Source organism: Herpailurus yagouaroundi, unplaced genomic scaffold (assembly GCF_014898765.1).
Source record: "Herpailurus yagouaroundi ecotype Mexico unplaced genomic scaffold, PumYag 77, whole genome shotgun sequence".
NCBI classification, from domain to species: Eukaryota; Metazoa; Chordata; class Mammalia; order Carnivora; family Felidae; genus Herpailurus; species Herpailurus yagouaroundi.
This window is the reverse complement of record NW_024412388.1, coordinates 71,878,965-71,899,334: the sequence shown is the minus strand read 5'-3', so window position 1 is coordinate 71,899,334 and position 20,370 is coordinate 71,878,965. Positions and strand designations below refer to the sequence as shown.

Here is a 20,370-nt window from a genome sequence, read left to right as displayed (position 1 = left end):
AAAAAAAAAAAAAAAAAAAAAAAAAAAAAAAAAAAAAAAATATCTTCTCTGTCCTTAGTCATCTCACTGCCAACCCACCCCCACTACGCCCCTCTCCCTCTCCCCCCCATCCCCATCTCAAAAAAAAAAGTTCTTAAGTAGAAATTAAGCTACAGCCAGTTAGCCAATAATATTTACAGCTCTCATCTGTTAATTCTTGCTTCCTATATTGCCTTCCCTCCCTCTTAACCCTCCTGAGTCGAATTTTGGTTTTGACCATTCTACTACTACTTTGACCTTGGGCAAGTTATTACTTGACCTTATCTTCTCTGTCCTTAGTCATCTCATTTGTAAGTTAGGAATAATACATACTTCATGGAGTTGTGATTAAATAATATGTTAATATCCATAATGGTGCCTAGAAAAATAACTTACATTTATTATTTAGTATTTCTATTTGATATAAAAATGCTGCAATTGAATAAGAACTAACTTAAGGACAGAATGTTTTTATTTTTTTGAGTTGCTAGCAGATCTGTGAGCATCTAATAAAGTCTCCACATGTAAGGAACTCAGTTTTCACATTCTGGGAAACTAACCTTGAGTAAATGATTTATTGTCTCCTTTTCATATTTGCTCATCACTTTTCTGAAATCCAATTTCTTCACCTTTGTCATAAAGTCACTAATTGCCAAATCCACCATATTTTATTCAGATCTTGCCCTTTCATGGCCTTTGCTGCTGTTCATTACCCCCTCTTCTTTAAAAATTTCTTTTCCCTTAACTTTCCTAGAGTCCACCCCCTACCCCAGTATTTATCTCCCCCAGTATATATCCAGGTTCCGTTCACTCACCTGCTACATGTTAATGTTCTTTAGAGTTCTTTCTGCTGCCTCTCTTTTTCTGTACCACATATGTGCTGACGACTCCTAAATCTGCCCTGATGTCTTTTGATCTCCAGGCCCTAGAGTTTATCCCCATTTGAATGTCTCATGAGGGCATCTCTAAACCCGGTAAGTTCTACACTGAGGTCATTATCACATACTTAACTACACCTGATTTTATTAATCTTCTTCCTCTGTTCTCTTTAAGTGACACTGTTACCTGTCTAGCACCAAAGACAGATTTTCGCATGAGAATAAATGCCTCCCTTTTGTATACTTGTCATCGCGTTTGTCAGTCCAACTTCCGAAGTGTTTATCTGTCCTTCATGATCCTCATCATCCTGTCTAAGCCCATCAGCTGGACCCTGACCATTAATTGCGTAGTTGGCTATTAATATTTTTGTGCCAGGGCTGCCGAGAATGGAACCTTAATGTTTTGGAAACATCGAGTTGGGATGAGATTGCTAGAAGAATATTGTTCTAAAGGAATCCTAGCACTACATACAATCATGTATAGGGTTTTAATGAGTGGCCAGTAGCTACTTACAATCCGAGATGAGTACCGGCTATTGCATATGCCTTTCATCTGAGAGTTAGTCTAGGTTGTAAAGGTCCCAGTCTTGAGTGTGTCAGTCCTTTGCCATTAGATTGTCATCTGCTTGTCTGTACTTTCCTGTCTAAAATTTGGCACCTTCAACATTATTCTTTCTATTCTGTATCCAAGTCTTAGAAATATCCCCATACAAAAGATCTAGAATATAAAATGCAAGAAGACATCTTAGAAATCATTAATAAGTAAACCCGTCATCAACTGTGTTATTTTATAATGAAGAGATGGGCCTGCAGAATTCATATCATTTGCTTGGGATACGTGTTGAGTGTCAAGAGGAGGCCAGGATCTGTGAGGCTTTGGAATCATTTAGCTAGTTTTTATTCTTACCTTCCACGTTATTAAATAGCTGGATTTTCATCCCTGCTCCCAGGTTTGTAACTGGGCAAGTTAGTTTAATCTGTCTCAGATTCTTCCATCTATAAATGGTGTTCTGTCTGCTCCTTTCTAGAGCCATGGTAAGGATGGCATAGCTGATGAGCCACTCGGCTGAGAGTTGTTCTCTCCTACTGGTTTCTTGTAATTAACTGGCATAGGAGTTCCAGTTCTTCACTCCCTGTCCATGCATCCTTTGTAGATCTGTATGGCTTCATAGATCCTTGAAACTATAGCCAAAACTGCTTGTTTTTATACTTTCAGGGGGAAGAATCACTAGCTTTAGATCCTGGGACTCAAAACAGCTTAATCCCTGCCTTAGGAGTTGTCAGGCTGAGGACCCAGGGCTCTTGGTGCCTCATAGCCAGACCAGGTAGAATTTAGTGTTTGACATATTTGAGGGACATTATATATTTAAAAAAAAAAAATTAAAGGACTTCAGATACAAAGAATTAGTTATATTCTTGGTTCAGGACACATTCTCATAATTAGTCTATTTAGTTTTAATGATAGGCACCATCTAACATAACAGTAGTGCCTTGACAATAACCTCTGTATAACCATATAGGCCCTTCCAGCCCTTTTCCCTACCTGTCTCACCTGAGGCAACCGTTTACTGAATCTTATATTCATCATTCCCTTGGTGTCTTTTAAAATACAGTTTTATGGCATCTACGGGTTTTCCAAACACATACACAATTAACAACTATGTTACGTGCCCTGTCTTCTGAGCCTTTTTTTTCACTTACTATAATGCAAAATTCGTCCACGTGGTATTGCTGAGACTCCTCTATGTTGTGTGTCTCTGGGATTTTCTGATTGCTGCCTAATACTCTGTTTTGCATATATGCCCCACTTTTTTTTTTCATTCTGTTGCTCTTGGGTGTTTGGGTTGCCCCAGGGTTATGCTCTTGTGCTACTTGGCTCATATAAAGAATGTCACTATTTATGTTCATGCCCCTTTGCACAGAGATGCACAAGTTTCTCTTGGATTTATACCTATAAGGGGACTTGCTAGGTTGTAGAGTATATGAATGGGATATATGAATTTCAGCTGCCAAACTTTGGTTTTCAAAGGTTCTCCCTACCTTCCAAGGTTTGTTGAGCCTTAGCCAGGTTCTCTAGGACTGTTATTTTCAACCCTCATGTAGTACTCTGGAACACTTTTACATTATTCTCGAAATCCATTCTGTAGCACCCGTAGGTAAGAATTCCTTTTTGGTATTCCATATTCTAAGTGCATAAATAGAATACTAACTTACACTGAAACACATTCTGTAGAGTATAAGCCACGTTCTCAGACTTGATGCATCAGAATCCTGTGGAGTTTCTGTTAAAACACTGATTTTCTGTGTCCCACTCCCAGAGTTTCTGAATCTTTAGACCTGGAATGGGACTTGAGAATTTGCATTTTTAGCAAGTTCTACTTGCTACTGATGCTACTGATGCCCATCCTGAGACCACAATTTGAGAACTATAACCAATGACTGAATTTGGGCTGAATCATTGAGAAAGCTATTATACATGATTACACTATTACAAATTCATGAATTATGGTGGGTTTTTTGTTGTTGCTGTTTCCATTGCCTTTACTATGTGTTGTTACCGTAATTATTTTAGGAATAAAATACCGATAAGTGGGAACTTTTTTATTTGGACTTCTTAGCTCACTTTCAACCTTACAAAGTAAGATAAATTTTAAAACAGTGCTTCTCTTTTGTTCTTAACAATCCTCTTGTAAGAATATGATTGTTGCTTTCCTACATGTATGCTGGAAGAATTTGAAATTGGTATACTGTCTCTAAATTATCATGCTCTTTTTTTTTTTAATTTTTTTTTTTAATGTTTTATTTATTTTTGAGACCGAGAGCATGAGCCGGGGAGGGGCAGAGAGAGAGGGAGACACAGAATCCGAAGCAGGCTCCAGGCTCTGAGATATCAGCACAGAGCCCGACGCGAGGCTTCAACTCATGGACTGTGAGATCATGACCTGAGCCGAAGTCAGACGCTTAACTGACTGAGCCACCCAGGCACCCCTAAATTATCATGCTCCTGATTCGTACACTAGATCACCTTGCTGCTTCTATGAGCTGGCACCAATCAAGATTGAATTGAAAGCCATTCTGAGATGCACTATGGCTTAAATGTGGGTTCTTGTGTGTCGTCATACTAAAGTAGCATACCTCACACTAATATGTCATTGAACTTAATTGACATTTATTCAGCAAATGTTTTACTGGATCCTACCATGGCTCATTTATGATACATCATAGCAAAGCAGAGTACAAACAGTACAATGCCAGGCCTCTTGACCAGTAGGTCAGTTTAGGTAGTGGGAGACAAGTTTCATTATAGTGAGATCTGTGTTGTAAAAGTTAATGCAAAGTGGGGGCACCTGGGTGGCTCAGTTGGTTAAGCATCCAACTTCAGTTCGAGGATTGGAGCCTTGCATCTGACTCTGTGCTGACAGCTCAGAGCCTGGAGCCTACTTCTCTCCCTCTCTCTCTGCCCCTTCCCTGCTCACTCATGCTCTGTCTCTCTTTCTCAAAGGTAAATATAAAAAAAAAAAAGTTAATGCAAAGTGACCTGGAAACACAAACAGAAGGGAATGGCAGTTCCAGGAAAGCTTGGCAATTTGGGGTCTATATTCACTAGATTAAAAACAAAATTTTTTGGGGCGCCTGGGTGGCTCAGTCAGTTAAGCATCCGACTTCGGCTCAGGTCATGATCTCGCGGTCTGTGGGTTCGAGCCCTGCATCGGGCTCTGTGCTGACAGCTCAGAGCCTGGAGCCTGTTTCGGATTCTGTCTCCCTCTTTCTCTGACCCTTCCCTGTTCATGCTCGCTCTCTCTCTCTCTCTCTCTCTCTCTCTCTGTCTCAAAAATAAATAAACATTAAAAAAAATTAAAAAAAATTTTTTTAATTGCTATAACATGGAATGTTTTGTCTGTGCTTATATACTTCACATCCCAGTTGCTCAGTTGGAATAATTGCTATCTTATTGTAATGTAGTCTCAAGGTGACTTGGCAGAAAAGTGAGTATTTATGTTTGTGTTCAGTTTGAAAAGCAGCTCATATACTGTGTTTTCCCTCCTCTCTTACAATAAAGACAGTAAGGTGTAATAGTTAATGTGTTGGACTGCTTGGGTTTGAATGTTGGCTTTGTCACACTCTAGCTGTGTGACCTTGGGCAAGAAAACCCTCTGGGTCTCGGTTTTGTCATCTGTAATGGGGTGGGGGAAGATAACTATTTGGGCTGTTGTGAGATTGAATGAGTTATTATATTAAAATGCTTTAAATTTTTCCTAGTTAATGGTTTATCCTTAATAAATTGTTATTGTTGTTAGGGGCACCTGGTGGCTCAGTGGGTTGTCTGACTCTTGGTATCGTCTCAGGTCATGATCTCACAGTTTGTGAGTTCAAGCCCCACATCAGGCTCTGCATTGACAGTTTGAAGTTTGCTTGGGATTCTCTCTCTCTTCCCCTTCCGCTCTTTTTTCTCTCTCTCAAATAAATAGATAAACCTAAAAAAAAAAAGTTAATCTTGTTAGAATTAGGTAGAAGCTCTTTTGCTAAACATACGGTTGTGAAGACCATGTGTGCACATTTTTATAAAGAGGAAATTTTGATATGAATAGCTGTACTCAACTCCATATTAGGTCCCATGAGAAATGTAAAAAAACATAGTTAATAGACTCAAAATTCTTTAAAGGTCACCTAGTTCAGCCTCCTCATTTTGCAGATGTGGATACTGAAAACCAGAGAAATGATGACTAGGTCAAGGTTGCTCAGTGAATGACAGAAGTGGCCCCAAGAACATTAGCCCCTGACACCTGGTCTAGTGCTGTTTCAATATCCTGTGCAGCTTCCTGAAGTGACACTGTCCTGAAACAAACTAACAATTCGATTGGGGAGCCATGACCAGAACAGATAAAAACATAAGCAGTGCAAGTCAGTGTATAATGAAGTATCAGGTGATGGGGAATATCTTTAAGTACATACCTTATGTAACTTAATAAACTGCTCTCCTGACGCAAGGAAGTACATCTTATTGCTGAGTCATAGAAGATCAATAGAGTAAGAGCATTCTTTTTTGAAAAGAATCTTCATAGTTATAAATCCCTGTCAATCTATTTCCCCTCTTTCTCCTACCAAATTGAGATTATAACTGAGCCAGAGGGATAGTCCCTTTTGCTAGGTGTGCCAGTACTCTGTCTTTACTCTTCACAGCAGTGCAGTGGGGGATGGTCTTCCCTGATGGGCTAGATCCCCATGGATATACTCCAACAAAGCAGGGCATCATTGTGAAGACTGCGTCACCGTTGCTCACTTGTACGTGTGAATAGGTGGGATAGGTGCTAGAAATGTAATTGATTGGTGGAGAGAGCTTCTCATTTGTCTAAGTTGATATTTCCACTAAAGGGTAGGGATGCTACCATCTGGGATTGAGGTGGGATTACTTCCTCATACATTATCTCATTAATTGTGCATGAGCCCACTGCTTTTAAAGATACTACAAAATAATCCATGCTTCTAAAACACTCCAGCTATATCAAAATGTCCTATTAAAGAAGTGAATGGAGGTAGGGTCCACCCCTCCCTACACCCAGCCATCTCATCCCACAGGATTATCATGTTAGTAACAGTTTGTAACTTTTCTAGACCTTTCTCCTAAAGTTAGGTAGTATTTATATAGTTTGATTTAATGAAACATGGTGATCATACTATTGATATTATCCATACTGGGTTTTTTTTCATGCTGTACATGCAGATCTTCTTGAATAATCCCAAAGTAGCCCATCTTTTGGCTAAACTATCTGTATTGGCATTTAACTGCTTATTGACGGACGTTTAGATTGTCTCCAGTTTGTTGTCATTATGGTATGCTTGCTCATTTGTATGATGGGATATGTAGTAATAGAAGCCTTTTACAGATTGCAAATTTTTACAGACTGATAGATCGCCATCTAAAACTACAAACTACTCGGGGCGCCTGGGTGGCACAGTCGGTTGAGTGTCCGACTTCAGCCAGGTCACGATCTCGCGGTCCGTGAGTTCGAGCCCCGCGTCAGGCTCTGGGCTGATGGCTCAGAGCCCGGAGCCTGTTTCCGATTCTGTGTCTCCCTTCCTCTCTGCCCCTCCCCCGTTCATGCTCTGTCTCTCTCTGTCCCAAAAATAAATAAACGTTGAAAAAAAAAATTTTTTTTAACTACAAACTACTGACCACTGCTAAAGTTCTGTTTCCCTTACATAATTGATTATCTGAGTAGCTGTAGGACTCTTGTATAATTTCTCACCGGTTTTTGCCCAACAGGGCTGCTTGCTTTTGTTTGTTAAGATACTGCAGATGTTTATCATTGTAATTGCCTTTTAAAAACGTGGATTTTTTTTCATCATTGTAAGGAAAACACATTCACTTACAGAAAACTTGGAAGACAAAAAACTAACGATTACGCATAAGATCTGTGTGTAAATGAAAGGGATAAAGTCTGGCTCTTCCCCCTCCCTTTTCTACTCACAGGTTGTTCTTGTTTTCTAGTTTTTTTCTGTTATAACAAATTTCTATCTTTATAGAGAAGAATTTATATCTATCTGTATATACTCATAGTTTTGGGAGTTTTTTAAAGACCAAATAAGGTCATGTTAGATAATTGTTCTGCGACTTTTTTTTTATTATTAACAAAATATCATAAAATCTTTTCAAGTTAGTAAAGTAATGATAGCTAACGTTTATTGAGTACTTACTGGGCACTTACCATGTAACCAAGACCTTATGTGAAGCCCTGCACATGCATAAACTTTTAATAAGGCTATTAAATAATTTTTAAAACTAAATATATTTACCCATCTAATAATCTTTTGAGACTAAAGACTATACTCTCCTTTTGCAAATGAGGAAAATGAAGTTCAGAGATTTCTGTCCAGGGCCACTTAGTTTGTGGGTGGTGGAACCGGGGTTTGAAACCCGGTGGTCTGGCTTTGGATCCTGTGCTCTTAACCATTATACCATACTGTTACTCATACTGCAGCAACAGTTGGTTCAAGGGTGTATATAAGAAGTTTAAAATATAGCATGTGGTTCCCTGCTTCCGAAGCTACTAAGAGGGTGGCTTTCTCTTTTTTTTTTTTTTTAATTTTTTTTTTCAACGTTTATTTATTTTTGGGACAGAGAGAGACAGAGCATGAACGAGGGAGGGGCAGAGAGAGAGGGAGACACAGAATCGGAAACAGGCTCCAGGCTCTGAGCCATCAGCCCAGAGCCCGACGCGGGGCTCGAACTCCCGGACCGCAAGATCGTGACCTGGCTGAAGTCGGACGCTTAACCGACTGCGCCACCCACGCGCCCCAAGAGGGTGGCTTTCTAATGGCAGATTCTGGCTTGGAGCTTCACCAAGATTGTATCCCTCAACCCAAAAGGATATACATGAAATATTTGACCATAATTTGTGTCTTCACACTACTTTGTGCAGTCTTTGCCCAGTTGGAGATCTGGATTAATGAGTGGTGGCCTTTAATAATTGGTAGGAGTATTGCTTCCTGAGCCTTTCATCCACTAAAGCAGCAGCATGTGTTGGTTAAGAGAATGGGCTCTGGAGTCTAGGGAGGGGGTGGGTAGCCTTTCTGTGCCTTAATTTCCTTATCTGTAAAAAGGAAATGATATAGGATTGTTGTGAGAATTGACATCATACGTAAAACATTTAGAACAGCCTCTGGCACATGTTTGTTAAATCAGTTCCTTAACTACTAGCTATGCTGTGCTTGGTTCTTCACCTATTATGTCATTAAATACCCACAACCACCCTCCAAAAAGAGAGTGCTACCCCGTTTTCCAGGTGAGGAAACCAGCTGGAGAGACTTGGTCAGGATGTGATCCTAGTCTGTCTGGCTCAGGCCTGTGAGGCTTTCCCTGTTGGCACTGTACTCCCGAACCCTCAGGCCTCCTCGTAGCCACAGACTCAACAGAAGGGATGGTTAAGGGAATGCCACGTTTGGAGTTTCAGCCATCTAAGTATCTATTCAAACTTAAGTTATGAGGAATTTGTTTCTGTGGAAAATTTCTATACTTTTAAACTGTGCCACTCAGATGAGTTACTTTAGATTTTAAATTTGTAAAAGATAGATTTTCTAAGTTGAATTTGGTGTGTTTCTACACTGATATGCAAACCTCAGTGCTTTTGTGTAAGGTAGTAGAAGTATTTATAATGGAATTTAAATCTGTAGTCTTCTTTGGAGCAAAAATATAGATAGTAGTATTAGTTTTTAAAGTAATAACATTTGCTTTTTGAGAGTAATAACATCTATTTAAAATATGCTGATAACTGAATTTTTAATTTTTATGAGTGAATTTGTAAGATAGGACGAATACATAAAGACATAGTTTTAACAATTTTCTTAACCTGACAATTTGGTGACTCTAACTTTGTGAGATATTAGCGAAGACTTTAATTAGCTGTTTGTGACAAATCCTGTGCAATATTTAGAAGCCTAGATGGTATAGTGAGTGTTACTACATTCCTGTAATGAAAAGCTATTATTTTCTGACACTTGATTGAAGTTTTAGAATTCCGATTAGGTAGGCAATTGCACCTTCTCAAGCTTGAATTTCAAGTGAACTTGAAAAGAACACTTAAAATATTGTACTGTGTGAAGGAAATCTTGTAATCAAGATACTACTTACGTTTCTGCTGAGCTCTTTTTCAGTTGGTAGTTGTATTAGAGATTTGGGGGATGAAGAGAGTAATACTTTTCTCTGAAGGACTCACATCTTTTGCATCTTTTCCATTGCTGTTTTCCTTTGCTTCCCAGAATGAACATGTTAATTTATCATCAGTTATTGAGTATTGTTCTGTCAAGATTAGTGGAGGGAATACAGGAATGTAAAAATTGTAGTACGTGAGAGTCTAGCTAGGAATGATGACACAAATTAGCAAGTATACAGAGGACCTCAAGAATAGAGTTTCGTGAGCTGTGCGGAGGGGATGATGGTGGTTGTTCTGGGCTTTGAAGAAGCGTTAGTTTGGGGTTAGGTGAGAGACGAAAGCCCAGGTGGAGCACACAGGTTGGAAGTGAGTGGGCCGAATGTGGGATGCAGTTCATTTTATAAACATTTATTGAGCACCTGCTTTGTTTCAGGCACTGTTTGATACAAAGATCCCAACCCTATAGGAAAGTTCGTAACTTCCTGTAGACGTTCATAAACTAGTCGTCGGAGGCATCTGCCTATAATAATATGGACAGATGAATTGCACTACTGGATGATATTGTCATAAAGGTGATTGTTGCACTTGGCGTATATGATGTCACTTTAGTTATGTTTCAGCTAGAGACATGTAAATTATGGGAGAGACGCAAAATGTATACATATTTTTTTTTACTTGCATTAGTCGTCTATTGCAGCATAACAAATGACTCCAGAACTTCACAGCTTAAAACGACAGACATTTATTTCCCAATCTCTGTCCATCAGGAATTTGGGTGCCTCTGGCTCAGGATCCCTCGCTAGGCTGCTGTGAAGATGTTGACCAAGGCGGCAGTCATCAAGGTTTGACTGGGGGAGGATCTACTTCTAACCTCATTGCTGTGAGTCTAGGCAGGCTTCAGGTCTTCACTGGCTATTGGCTGGAGACATCGAGACATCAGCTCCTTGCCACATTGGCCTCTGCTCACAATATGACAGAAAGAGGGATCCAAGAGGCAGTGGGTGGTAAATGATCCTATACAGAAGCCACAGCCTTTTTATAACCCAAATATGGAAGAGAAATCTTGTCACCTCTTGGTGTATTCTCTTTGTTAGAAGCTAGCCACTGAATCCAGCCCACATTCAAGGAGCAAGGGCACCCAAAGGTGTGCACACCAGGAAGCAGGGGTAACTGGGAGTTATCTTAGAGGTTGCCTACTCCCAAATTTTACAAGTGATTATTGTATATTGAGACCCCCAGAGTCTTTTGTATAAAAGGAAGAGCAATAACCAGCCAAGGAACTTTTCTGATGGAAACAAAACAACAACAAAAGACAATGGGTGTAATTAACCTGAACTACAAATGTTTTTGCTAAACATCTACAAACTTTTGGTTTTGATGTTGTCTTAATATTTACTCTAGAATACAAAATGGTAAGATGAGTGATTCCACCCTCGTTAAACTTTCTATAGAACTGAATTCATTTCTGAGAATTGTTTTTAAACCTTTTGAAAGCAAAGTATTTCTAAATGAGGAAAAAAGCTGTTGTTTATGGCATAGCAGAAAAGTTTACGCATATGCCTCAATTTAGGTAGTAGATATGTTCTTTTAAGGACTGTATGCTGAGTAGAATGATTTCAGGTGAACTGTGGGATTCATTCTCTTTAAGAAATTTGATGGAAATCTTTTTTATTCTATTCTACTTTTAATTTAACTCTTGTTTTTCTATATATAGAGGTTTGCGTGAACAGTGTGGAAAGGTTACCTGGTGACAGAGTGAAAAGAGCAGTTTTGAAGACAGATTTGTGTCCAGGCTTCACAACCAACCAGAAATGTGGCCTCAGGCAATCCTGTTGGCCTCTCTGAGCCAAGTTTTCTGTCTGTAATATAGATAAATATATATGAAAGAAAATGCTTTGACATGAAGAATGATAAACTTATGAAACTTACTAAAGTCTTCGTTTTTCATAAAGGGTACAGTTAATTTCAGATGTCTTACCATTTCCCAATTTTCTGTTAGGATTCTAACCTAGAAAATGCCACTAGACAATTCTTAAGTTCTGCATAATAATTTTACCCAGGAAAGACTAGAGTACCCTTGCTTATTTATACTCGAAATATGGCATTGGTACTTTGGCAACATATTAAGGAAGCCAAAGTAGTTCTTCAGAAAAGAGTAAGGTAACATTTTTACAGAAATTACTGCAGTTTTGCTGAAATTAGTAAGATTATTTGTTATGTAGACTGACTTACTGGAATGTACATTGAGAAATACTTGGAATCAAGAAAGTTTTTTAGATGTCTATATATATGTTACCCACGAGGAGGGAATAAAACTCTCTGATGTAGAGGATAGGAGAAAGAATTTTTATGGATTACTTTATAGATGTTTTCTTTCTTTAATTTATTTCAGGGTTATTCCTCAACAATTTTAGATGAATGAAAGGACTTTTACAGGATGGTTAAATTCTTCAGTCTTCAAGATTTGCTCATAAAATTCATTCATGAATTTCATCTGTCTTGGAATCCAGACAGCTTCCCTAACCAGTGGTATATGGAGAGAAATGGGGGTTGCAATTTACTTGAATCTGAAATGATTTACTAATAGACCTTTTCCTTTTCTCCTTCTATAGTGAATCTATAATAACAATGCTAGTATAACCAAGTTTGTTCTTATGTGACTTGTCATGGGTGCTCATGGTTCACTGTGTAATGATTTGCTATGACTTGATTTATCTATTATGTGGAACTTTTCATTGTGTGTTTCAGCACTTGGCTTTAATGGGGTCCTTCTTGGCTGCTTTTGAAGCTTTCAAAGTTGAAATACTTGTGATGGTGTTAGGTTTATGCAGAGCAGATATATTCCTGTTAGCTTTTTTCTTTATCTTTTGAAGTTAATACTAATTTATTATAATATCTTTATAAAAAATAGTTGGTATCCTTACTGAAATTTAGCTGTGGTTGAGCTAGAAATAACTTGCTTAACTTAGTCTCTTGGTTTGGGGATGTATATTGATTAATAGTCTGGTTGGGCAACTTCTTTTATTACAAGCATTCTGGCGTATAATTTGGTGCATCATTGAACAGAAGAGGATACTTAGAAACTTTTAGATTGTGTGAAGTCAGATACTGTTGGTTAAGTTCTTTTTTTGGTAGAGCTTCAAAGTGGAGTTTTGGTTTTCATTGTGAACATTTAACTAGACCTGAATATTTCACAGTTGGTTGTTTCTTATTGTTTTTGTTATTTTAATTAACAAATTCACTGTCTAAACCTGTAGACAGTGGACAGAGCTACATTCACAGAAGAAGAATAACTGACTTAAATTACAATTTTAAAGAATGGATGTATAGCAGACATTTTGGTGTTTGATCTTTCTGTTATGTATGAAGACAAAAGGTACTTAAGGCAGTATTGTGTCTTATTTAAAAAAACAAAAACAAAACAAAAACAAGAAGGGCTTGGGAAAGTGCCTATTTTCTTCTGATATGATGCCTCCCCTCTATGTAATGATTACAAAGAATTAACCCACTGAAAATTTGTGTTTTTATGAGAATATCTGCCTCCACATTTTCTCAGGATTTGTGTTCAACTTTTATCATTAAGAGCAACAGTGCCTTTTGTTATATAGATTATGGAATCTCCTGTCATTTATCTCAAGCAGTCCAGATCTGTGTCCAGATGATGATGATGGTGATGGTGATGATGACAACTCATAGTAATTATGTGTGTCCCATATGCCGAGTCGTGTGCTAAGTACTTTATGTGCTTGAGCTCACTTAATCCTCAGGGAAAATCATGAAGTAAGCCATTATTATGTCATTTTACCAGTGAGGAAAGTAGGGCTTGGAGAGGTTAAGTAACTTAACCAAAGCAGAGCTGGGCTGGTATAGACGGGTTTATTGTCCCTTAGATCCTGTTTTGTTTATGGCTGCTAGCTCTGAAAGCAAAAAGTGAAATCATTGTCTTTCTTGGTGCAGACCTTTATCCTGCTTATCCTGTTCCTGAAGGCACCCATTTAAGGACAGAGGGAAGTGCAAAATAGTTCAAGGTGCTCTTGCTAAGGCACATGAGTAGAAAAATAGCAAAAATTGGTGCCGGATTGGGTAACCACCTGTATGTGTGTGACATTGTAACATGTAATACAGCACATAATTTGCATTAGTATGTATTATAGGCTGCTGTTATGACCTAGAAATCATCCTTGATTTCTCTTCTGTGTATTTTTATTTTTTTTTTTTATTTTTTTTTTTTTTCAACGTTTATTTATTTTTGGGACAGAGAGAGACAGAGCATGAACGGGGGAGGGGCAGAGAGAGAGAGAGACACAGAATCAGAAACAGGCTCCAGGCTCTGAGCCATCAGCCCAGAGCCCGACGCGGGGCTCGAACTCCCGGACCGCGAGATCGTGACCTGGCTGAAGTCGGACGTTTAACCGACTGCGCCACCCAGGCGCCCCTCTTCTGTGTATTTTTAATCCCATCTTCCAAGTCCTGAAGATTCTATCTCCAAAACACATCGCTAATTTATCTACCTGTGTCTATTTCTGTTCAAGCTGTAATGTAAAAGTGTCTTCTTGGGGCGCCTGGGTGGCGCAGTCGGTTAAGCATCCGACTTCAGCCAGGTCACGATCTCGCGGTCTGTGAGTTCGAGCCCTGCGTCGGGCTCTGGGCTGATGGCTCAGAGCCTGGAGCCTGTTTCCGATTCTGTGTCTCCCTCTCTCTCTGCCCCTCCCCCGTTCATGCTCTGTCTCTCTCTGTCCCAAAAATAAATAAACGTTGAAAAAAAAAAATTAAAAAAAAAAAAAGTGTCTTCTTGCCTGAACTCATGCAGTAGCCTCATATCTTCCAGCCTCCATTATTGCCCACCTGCAATATATTCAGGGGGTAGAGTAGCTGAGGTGATCTTTTTCAAAGCCTAGAGAAGATCCTGTTGATTTACTGCCTAAATGCCTTCCATGGCTTTGCACTGCTACTTTGAGAAAATCTACCTTCCTACCATCTGTCCTTGTGTACTTCAGAGATACTGGCCTTCTTTATGGTTTTCATTCTTACCAAGTTCGTTTCTTCTACCTGGGCTGGAACATCTTGTGGCTGACTGGGTATCATTTACGTCTCAGTTTAAATGTCAACATTTCGATGCAGCCTTCCTTGATGAATCTAGATACCCCCACTCCAGGACTCTCACGTTACTGTGCCTAGCTTTCTTTATAGTTCTTATCACTCTGTGTTAGGTTAATTTATTGTCTCGTTATCTATTTCTACCCCTCCCCCCCTCCCCCAGAATGTAAACTTGAGAGCAGGGCTTCCCCTGTGCCTAGAAGAGGGTGCCTGGCACACAGTAGCACAATTAAAAATATATTGAATGAATGAAAAATTTCCTCTCATTTCAGTATTACATTATGAATATTTCCATAATCTTAAATATTCAGAACGGGCTGTGAATTCTTTGTTTCATAATCCAGATCCGGCCTTTTATTTGGCTTATTAAAAAATGTTGTTTGGAGTGTAACTTACATCCAGTTAAGTGCACAGATCTTTAGTGTACAACTTGAAGGATTGTACTAATGTGTATACTTGTGCAGCCATCTCGGATCACTGTGGAAAAGGCTCTTTCACATCCTCCTTCCAAGCCACTGCCCCTTCCACAGGGTACTTGCATAATTTTCTAATTAGCTTCTAACATTAGGAGATTTCACAAAATTTCATTTGAATTTTTTTACGGTGTAGAAGTATTTATTTCTTCCATTTTTCTTTATAAAAAAGTGGAAATGATGGTAGGCTGAAACTGTTATATGAAAGGTTCTTATAATTAGTCCACTTCATTCATACATATTTCTGGCCTCTCATGTATTTTTTAACCACCCTAACTCCACATGGTTGTGTTTAAAGGTGTTCTGTTGTATAAATGTGTCATTTATTTAACCAGTCTCCTGTGGAACATACAAGCTATTTCTGATGTCAAGAACAACTTGTAGATGAATCCTTGTACAAATCTTTTTTCTTTTACTTTCAGGTTTTTATTTTAATTCCAGTTAGTTAACGTAGAGTGTAATATTGGTTTCAGGTGTAGAATCCAGTGATTATCACTTAAATACAATGCTCAGTGCTCATCAGAAGTGCCCTTCTTAATGTCCATTACCCATCTAGCCCATCCCCCCACCCACCTCCCTCCATCGCCCTCATTTTGTCCTCTGTAGTTAAGAGTCTTTTTTTCCTATTATGCCTCTCTCTCTTTTTTCTCCCCTCATGTTAATCTGTTTTGTTTCTTAAATTCCACATAAAAAATATGGAATGTTTCACAAATTTGTGTGTCATCCTTGCACAGGGGCCATGCTAATCTTCTCTGTATTGTTCCAATTTTTGTGTATGTGCTGTTGAAATGAGCATAAATCATTATTTTATCAGGGTAAAACTTTACAAGTAATTTTTCTAGGTCAAAATGTGTTTTCATTTTTAAGATTTGGTACATATTGCCAAATCGCTGGTAGTTGTATAAATTGATGTGATCTTTGTGGCGAGCAGTGTATGGGAGTATGCTTTTTTCTACATCTGTGCCACCATTGGGAATTGCAATTAAATTTTTTTTTTTTTTTTTGCTAATATAGTTAGTAAAAACAAAAAAGGAGAATGCTATCTAAGAAGTTTTTCTTTCTCTTATCTGTATAAATGCTTTGTACTTTATCTTAGAGAATATAATATAGAAATATCTATTAGTACAACAATGCTGTACCTAGATTTATATTCTGAGTCAAATCATGTACTGTGTACTACGTATATGAAAAAATATGAATACTTTACTAGAACTCTTTATTCCTGATTCTTTTTTTTAATTAAAAAAAATTTTTTTTATGTTTATTTAGTTTTGAGAGAGAGGCAGACAGTGTGTGAATTGGGGAAGGGCAGAGAGAGAGAGGGAGACACAGAATCCGAAGCAAGCTCCAGGCTCTGAGCTGTCAGCACAGAGCTCGACGCGGGGATCGAACTCATGAACCGTGCAATCATAACCTGAGCCAAAGTTGGATGCATAACCAACTGAGCCACTCAGGCATCCCTCTTTACTCCTGATTCTTAAACACACATACACACACGTGCATACATGGACACAGATTATCATTCTGCTCTACCATGGGAGTGCAGGAGTAAATAATGTAAAATCCTTCTTTTTACACATTGATTTTATATTTGCTTTTATTTTTGGTTAAATGCTGTTATTTTCTGATTTGCTTTTTAAGGAGATGCCTACATAGAAGAGTGACAGCAGCTGGACTGAATGTTTCACTGCTGAACTGGTTCCTCAGGTATCCTGGCTCTGGTGATTGCTATGGGAGAGTGGATGACTGTTACAGATCCAGATCTGTCTTCAGGTACCTGAGTCTAAAATAAGTATAAACTAAATCAGTAATTGTAAAGGTGGATTTTTAAATGAAACTGTAAAATGATTTACCACAGATATTGAAGATGTGACTAGAGAGAGACATAAATAATTGTAAAATATCTAAATTTTTATTTTGAGAAAAATTATCTGGGAAAGCTAAGAATTGTGCCATACTTAAGTGGGGTTAAATGCCTTTGACGGATGATGAGTTTGATTGTTACTATTTTTGCGAGAAACGTTTATGCATTTGAAATGAGTTTATTGGCTACTTCAGTACACTTTGATTTATTCCTTTAATATATAAACTTTGACATAGGTGGTTTTTTTCTGTTATTTTTATAAATCTGAAATAGTATAAACTAAGAATCTATTGTATCTTAACATGCCTCCAAAGGGCACTTGATAGTTGTATCTTTTTGAAAAAAAAGTACAGTTGACTTGAATAACATGGATTTGAGCTTTGTGGGTCCACTTATACAAGAATTTTTTTTGATAAATGTACCATGCTGCATATTTATTTTCTCTTATGATTTTTTAAATAACACTTTTTTTCCTCTAGTTTCCTTTTTTGGAAGAATACAGTATATAATACACGTAACATACAAAATATGTGTTAACTGCTTATGTTATTCATAAGGCTTCTGGTCAACAGTAGGCTATTAGTAGTTAAATTTTGGTGAATCAGAAGTTATATACAGATTTTTCAGCTGTGTTGGAAGTCAGTGCAGTGTTCAAGGGTCAATTTTGTGTAGTTTTCTTACAAAAACCAGCTTTGTCTGAATTTGAAAATTTTTAAAAATATTTATATAATTCAACATCTTTGGTAACGGAGATAGTTTTCTTTGCATGTGTTTTATAAATTGTTTAAGTAAATACCTTTTATTCTTTCAGAAAGCAAAAATATCTGTCAATATACCTCAGAAACAAAGATGTCTCCATCAAGTTTATACTCACAGCAAGTGCTATGTTCTTCAATACCTTTATCAAAAAATGTGCACAGTTTTTTCAGTGCCTTCTGCACAGAGGAGAATATTGAACAAAGTGTTTCATATCTTGATCAGGTAAAAAAAAATGTTTTGTGAGAAGAATAGCATAAATCATGTTATATAATAGAACATATCGAAGTTATGAGAAAAACACTTGTTAAGCACATGTATGTTGTTATGTATCGGCCTGGGACTTAAACACACTAGAAATGCAGAGAACCACCGTGATCATCTAGTCTGGATACATGGTAAATGTTTTTGTCAGGAGCAGGTTGGCCTGCACATCACCCTAGGGGCTCTTCCACTTGGAGTCTCTCCCTTACTTTACTGATGCAGAAACCTGAGTGCCTTGCTCCAGGATACAGGCAATTGCAGAGCAGAGGCTAAAAGAGCCCAGTTCTCTCTGTTCTTTGTCCTTTGGGATATTTACAGTTTTCTTAACTCGGGGTAGTTTTTATGATTTCTCAGAAAATATTTCTGTCTTTTGTTTCTATACTTAGTTGTCTGATAACCAACTTTGAGGAAAACATTTTCTCCTACCAGGAATTGACTACTTTCGGTTTTCCTTCATTATATGAAGAATCCAAAGGTAAAGACACAAAGAGAGAATTAAATATAGTTGCTGTTTTAAATTGTATGAATGAGCTACTTGTACTTCAGCGGAAGAACCTTCTAGCTCAGGAAAATGTAGAAACACAGAATCTGAAACTGGGAAGTGATATGGACCATCTGCAGAACTGCTATGCAAAACTTAAGGTAGAAATTGCATGTCAACCTGTATTTCAATAAGGCAGATGTCTCATAAGCTAAGCCAAATGATAACATTGTTTTTTCTTTAATATTTTTAGGTCTCTGTACATCCTACGGTGCCTACAGGCTAGAGATTATTTTGACAGGGGAGCTGTGGTGGGCTGGAGGGGGTAGTTGGTATACCCTCCAGGTTATAAAAAGGCTGTGAGTTGTGGATAGTACTTTAATTTTAATCAGAGAGGCCTATGGAAGGTCTTATGAATTAGAGTGACTCAGAGTTGTAAGCCTAAGAAGGCAGTAATTCTGCATTAAAACTTTTTATATCTGGATAACCTTGGCTGAGTGTTTTTTAAGTAGACAGTGAATAATCGTGCAATGATATTGATAACCGGGGGCTGTTTACCCTTTCCCCTAAGGAGTGGTCGCTTATTAGGACAGCCCAGAGTATAGAGTGTTTTCCAGGAAGTCTTCTAATTCAGGGTTTGACCTGGGCCAAAATCGGTATTTCTCTGTGGACAGAAATGTGTTCAGTGGCAAAAGTTGCTGATCTCTCCTAGTATATGATTCATTCAATTTGTTGAGGAGAATTTATTGAGTATTTTGTGTGCTAGGGTCAATGGGTTTACAGAGGAGTGAACCCCAGTCCCTGCTCTCAAGGAGATTGTAGTCCAGTGGAAGGCGATACATTGAACTAAGATTATTTGCGTCATTAATTGTTCTTGGAGGTAAAAGGAGGCTTCACAGAGACTTAACACTGATCTCAGGTTTGAGGAATAAGTAGAAATTTGCTAATGTTTGGAAAAGACATTCTAGGCAGAGGGTGCAACCTGTTTAAAGCATAGAGGTATGAGAGAGGATTTTACTTTTAAGAAACAGATAGTAGCCCTGTAGGAGCTGAACTATATGATTATGATAAAGACGGATAGGTGAGGCTGGGACCCAGGCGTCAGATGATGTGAGTGCATTGTGCAGAAACCTGGAGGCACCAAGGAACGTAAGCAAGAGAAGGCATCGTGGGCATCATGTAGAGATACCAGTCTGGCAGTAGGGTGGAGAAATTACGGGAGAAGTGTAGATTTGTGTTTGGGGTGGAAGTAGGGAGCCTAGAAGGCATGGTGGAAAGGACAGCTGTTAGCAGGCCTTAGCAGCTGCTAAGGCCAGAAAGGTTTTGCCAGTGGAGATGGTAAAAGGGAGATATTAAGCAAACTTAGGAGGTAAAATGGGTAGAATTCTATGAAAAATTGAATTTGGGGAGTAAAGAGAGTCATGAATTAAGATACCAGCCAGGTCTCTGTCAACTTTACAGAGGATGATGGTATGATTTACTGAATTAAGTGATATAGCAGGGGGGTGTACAGATTTGCAGGGATGATAGTGAGTTCAGGTAAAGCACTGATAATTACTCAGAGTGAATCTGATTTGACATATGTGGGACATGTCAACTGGCCCAGTGCCTTTAAGTTCAGCCATTCCAAATGGTCTGGCATGATAGGAAGCTTTCAGCACTCCAGAGAAGAAGGTGCCAAAAATTCTGACAGCCTTAGTTATCCAAGTTGTATTCCTAAATTTTATAAATTCCTAAATCATCTTGAGATCCATTGTTAAAGAGATTGTGCAAGTTGTCATTTATGGTCACTTATGCCATAAGTTGAGTGGGTTTTCTATTTTATAAGGATAAGAGGCTTTTAAAAATATTCCAATGGTCTCATGCAGAACTTGGCACATTTCCTCAT

The 20,370-nt window shown here is 38.3% G+C and overlaps 1 protein-coding gene and 1 non-coding gene across 6 annotated transcripts in view; one reads left to right on the top strand and one right to left on the bottom strand.

Moving 5' to 3' along the window:
- The window catches only part of SSX2IP (SSX family member 2 interacting protein), a 43,546-nt gene that overhangs the window by 3,978 nt on the left and 19,198 nt on the right, over nt 1-20,370 (top strand). For all 5 annotated transcript variants that reach the window (XM_040470805.1, XM_040470806.1, XM_040470802.1 and 2 more), the window contains exons 2-4: nt 16,759-16,890; nt 17,793-17,962; nt 18,431-18,643. In XM_040470805.1, the coding sequence (XP_040326739.1) occupies nt 16,848-16,890; nt 17,793-17,962; nt 18,431-18,643 (426 nt within the window). In that variant the 5' untranslated portion in view covers nt 16,759-16,847. The remainder of the gene's footprint in view (nt 1-16,758; nt 16,891-17,792; nt 17,963-18,430; nt 18,644-20,370) is intronic.
- LOC121027969 (U6 spliceosomal RNA) lies at nt 15,807-15,913 on the bottom strand. The gene has a single exon (XR_005789029.1). It is a non-coding gene; the product is annotated as a U6 spliceosomal RNA (small nuclear RNA).